Raw genomic sequence first — 4,180 nt, forward strand, 5'->3', positions numbered from 1 at the left:
CCCAGGGGTCCAGCCCCTTGGCCTCCATTTCCCTGGGGACTTAGGTGTGCTGCACCCATCCCTACCTTCAGGGACCCCAGGCATCCAAACAATTAGTTAATCAATCAATCAATTATGAAGCATTTATTGAGCACCTATTGTGTGTCAGACGCTGGACTAGGCTCTAAAGTTACAACTATAAAGAATGAAACAATCCCTACTCTCTTAGAGTTTACATTCTAACTGGGGTGATGGTAGGGGACCCCCAAGAATCCAGGCGCCTGTTTCCCCAGCCTCCAGCCCAGCTGAGAATCCAGAATCCATTATTTTTAACCAGCACCACGCCCTCCGGCCCCCGAGAGCTCAGCCCCTTTGGGCTCCCTAAGGGGTAAGAGCATTCAGGTCACCTGGCCCAAGACAGCTGAGGACCCCGCTGCTGATGATGCAAATGTGCCCCTCAGGGCACTGGTGTGGGGCACAGGTCACACCCTCCCCCGGCTGGCAGGAGCAGGCAGAAGTGCAGTGGTCAGTGAGGACAGGCTGGCCAGGCTGAAGGCAGGGGAGAGAGAGAGAGAGCAAACCAGAGAATTAAGGTCTCAGCAAGATGCAGAGCCTGCCGTGGGAAAAGACACAGGAGCCTGGGGAGCAGCGTCCCAGTGCTCACCGGAAAGTAGAGGCCCTGGCGAAAGCAGGGGCAGTTCTTCAGGGGGACGCAGGTCCCTGCAGCTGGGAAGAAGCCGGGGTCACACTGGCAGCCTTCGGAGCATCGGGGTGGGATCCGGACGATGGCTTGGACGCCTGGGCAGGCAGCTGGACAGGGGTCTGCACACAGACTGTAGTGACTATGTCTAGGGCAGTACATAGCTAAAGGGACAGAGAGGGACAATCAGGTACCAAAGATTCCCTGGCCCCTACACCTTCCCTGAGCCCCGCCCCTGCCCCCGCCAGGTACCCTGCCCTGCCCATGCCCCATCTCCTCTGGTCCCCAAACCACATTCTCTCTCGCTCTCTCTCTGTCTCTCTCTCTCTCTCTCTCTCTCTCTCTCTCTCTCTCAATGTCTGTCTGTCTCTGTCTCTCCCTCTCTCTTCTCTCTCTTTCTCTTACTCTCTTTCTCTCTCTCTTCCTGTCTCTTTCTTCTCTCTCTCTCTTTCTCTCTCTCTCTCAATGTCTCCCTCAGTCTCTCTCTCTCTCTCAATGTCTGTCTCTGTTGCTATTTCTCCATCTCTCTCCTCTCTCCCTCTCACGTTCTGTCTCTACCTCTCTCCTCTCCTTCTCTCTTACTCTCTTTCTCTCTCTTCCTGTTTCTTTCTTCTCTCTCTCTCTCTCTCTCAATGTCTGTCTGTCTGTCTCTCTCAGTGTCTGTCTCTCTCAATCTCTCTCAATGTCTATCTCTCTCAGTCTCTCTCTCTCAATGTCTGTCTATCTGTCTGTCTCTCTCTCTCTTTCTCTCTCGCAGTCTTTGCCCTCGTTTCTGGAAAGCCTGACTCTAACCCTTCCACCCCCAACTCCTCAGATTCCTGGCACAGCCTTCTCCCTCAGCCTGGGTCTCAGAAGCACCACCCTTACTGTCTGGTTTTAGTGCCCTTCTGTCTGATCTCCAACACTCAGGCCGGTTCCTAGTCTCCCAGACTTACTCCCCCAAGTCCTGTCTGCCAGTCCTGACCCTCCCAAGGTTGCTGCAGCCAAGCCTTTCCCTGGCAGCATGGGCCCCAAACTCACGGCAGAGCCGTTGGCTCCTCCAGGGCAGCACACGGGCACCGGCCTCCTGACAGGCAGCCATGTAGCTCCTGAGAGAGCGGCACAGTGCATTGTGGTTCCCCCGGCTACGGATGGCATCGGCCACGCAGCTCTGGAAGAAGGGTTCGGGGGGCAAAATCCTGTGGCAAGGGGCAAAAGGGCCCTCAGCTAACAGCAGGAGCCCACAGGAGTTAGGCCCCCGGAATGGGGCACTTGCAGCCTTCCCCACAGTGGGGCAGCTGGGGCTGGGGCAGGGCTGGGGCAGAGGACAGGGTTGAAGGCCAGATTCTGGGGTCAAGGACATTAGGTCATCCGCACTGTTACCATTGTAATTCCCACACAGCCCTATGGTATAGCCTTGATAGGTCTCGGGCAGTGTCAGGCTGAGGTGGGGGCCCCTGCTGAGCAGCAGGCGAGGCCCTCCCTGGGCCACCAGCACCATTGATGCCCCCTGCATGAAGGCTCGGACCCCACCTCCAGGAAGCCCAAATGGAAGACAGCATCGAACTCCGTCCACCTGGGGTCAGGAAAGAGATGGGGTCAGGGAGACCTCCTGAAACAAGAATTCTTCCTGAGAATAATCTGGGGGCTTTGTGGGGTCAGTGACCAAAGACAAAATCAAGGAGATGAAGAAGAAATTGAGGGAGGAGAGAGGAAAGGAAGTGAGGGGTGGGGAGATAGGAAGAGGAGAAAGAACAGAGACAGAAAAGAAATGTAGAGACAGACAAATGGATTCCACAGAGACAAATTGGGACATGCAAGTGACAGGATACCCAGAGATCCAGCTACACAAAGAGATTGGGACAGAGAGACCTCATCCCCACCCTTGGCCCTAAATACTCCGTCTTTGTGAGGACTTCCAGATTTTCTCTTCATCCCTGACTCTCCCCAGGCTCAGAGCCCTTGGCCCTGCCCTCTCTCCAGCTCCCAAGGTATGTCACAGATGCCACCACTCACCGTGACATAGCCCCAGTCCCTTCGATCGAGGCCAAAGTGGTGTCCAGCAGTTGTGAGGGTGATACGGTTCACAGCAGCTCTGTATCCACTATTATCCACCAACACTGAAAAATGTGGGATATCCTCTGGGCAGGCAGGGGTTGTACCAGCCATGGCATAGGAGCAATGCCCGCGGAGATGGAAGGTGGCACCATCAAAAGTTCGACAATGAGGACCTCCAGAGACCAGGCAGAGCCCTGGGCCCGAGAGCCCAGGGGCAAGGGTGTCCTCGGGAGGCATGCAGGGGCAGAACACCTGGCCTCCAGGCTGGCAGATGCAGGGGCCTCTGCATGGCTCCCCCCAAATTCCTGGGATCCGGAGGCCTGGTTTGTAGTACCGGCCAGAGAAGAGGCAGCCACACTGACTTGGGGGCACACAGGCTGTCCCGCTGAGCACAAAGCCAGGATCACACACACAGCCCTCTCGACATCGTCCCGTCTGGCAACCTGCAGGTCCTGAGAGGCTCTCACAGGTGAGCGGGCAAGCTGGTCCACACAGCTCATAGTGGGAGTGAACAGGGCATGAAGGGCCTGTGGGGAGAGAGGTCAAGGGAATGACCCTACCCAGGGACTCCCAAACCTTCCCCACTTCCCTATGAAGTCAGATGCCCATTGACATTTGGATCCCTTGGGATACAGGAGCCTAGATGCTTGGATGGCTGCAGGTGAATTCCCTGAGTCCCTGATGAGGCAGAGATCCCTTAGGGGCCAAGGGCCCAGATACCACGATCCCTGCACTCACGGCAAAAGTCTGGGGTCCTCCACGGATAGATGAGAACCCCTTCCTCCTGGCAGGCAGCAACATAGTCCCCAATGATTGGGCAGGCCCCTCTGCTAGGAATGAGGCATGCATCTCGAATGCAGTCTTGAAAATAGCCTTGGGGAGTCAGTCGATGGTGGCACCGTCGGAAGGGTCCCTCAGAGGCTATGAGAATGTGACAGACACCGATGGCCTCTTTGCAATGGCCACTTACATCCTTCCAGTTCCCTTCCACCTCTTCCCTACAGCTCTCTGTTGCTCCAACACGGCAGCTATGGACCAGGGCCCTGGCACCAGGCAAGTCGGAGACTGGAGGACATCCCAATGTGGACAGGTCATTGGTAGGGTCTCCATCAAAGTTCGAACAGAGACCGGCCACCAGTCCTGAGTAGCTCCTGGGTAGAGCCAGCACCAGGTGGTTGCCACCATCAAAGGCCACTTCAAGGCCGAAAGGACAGCTCACGACAGTGTCCCACCCTCTTCGGAAAATCAGGACACGGCTGCCCACTTGGTACGGAAGGTTCCGCCATGCGCCATTCACCTGTGTGCATAAGGGACGGAGGTCATGTCAGGGGGAGACAGAAGGAGAGATCCCCAGGGGACATTTGTCACCAGCAGGAACCATGTTGAGGGTGGTGAGAGAGAAGGAATCCAGGGAAGAACTGAGAGACCAAGATACTAAGAGGCAGAAAGACAGAAGGCAAAAGG

The 4,180-nt window shown here is 56.2% G+C and overlaps 1 protein-coding gene across 1 annotated transcript; it reads right to left on the reverse strand.

Moving 5' to 3' along the window:
- Positions 1–319: 319 nt before the first annotated feature.
- On the reverse strand, positions 320–3,901 carry LOC122748193 (IgGFc-binding protein-like). The gene is made up of 6 exons (XM_043993873.1): positions 3,852–3,901; positions 3,455–3,759; positions 2,675–3,243; positions 1,700–2,234; positions 644–843; positions 320–528 (listed from the first exon to the last, which is right to left on the reverse strand). The coding sequence occupies exons 1-6, from the start codon at positions 3,899–3,901 to the stop codon at positions 361–363; spliced, it is 1,827 nt and encodes a 608-aa protein (XP_043849808.1). The 3' UTR covers positions 320–360.
- Between the last annotated feature and the right edge of the window lie 279 nt (positions 3,902–4,180).

Source organism: Dromiciops gliroides, chromosome 3, assembly GCF_019393635.1.
Source record: "Dromiciops gliroides isolate mDroGli1 chromosome 3, mDroGli1.pri, whole genome shotgun sequence".
Classification (NCBI taxonomy): domain Eukaryota; kingdom Metazoa; phylum Chordata; class Mammalia; order Microbiotheria; family Microbiotheriidae; genus Dromiciops; species Dromiciops gliroides.

Bases quoted from the DNA above. Each gene is read 5' to 3' on its own strand.
- LOC122748193 (XM_043993873.1), bottom strand. From the start codon at position 3,901: ATGGTGGCAACCACCTGGTGCTGGCTCTACCCAGGAGCTACTCAGGAC. The intron at 3,244-3,454 runs GTGAGTGCAGGG...CTCTCCCCACAG, and splicing joins GAGGACCCCAGACTTTTGCC to GCCCTTCATGCCCTGTTCAC. The intron at 529-643 runs GTGAGCACTGGG...CCCTGCCTTCAG, and splicing joins GCCAGGGCCTCTACTTTCCG to CCTGGCCAGCCTGTCCTCAC.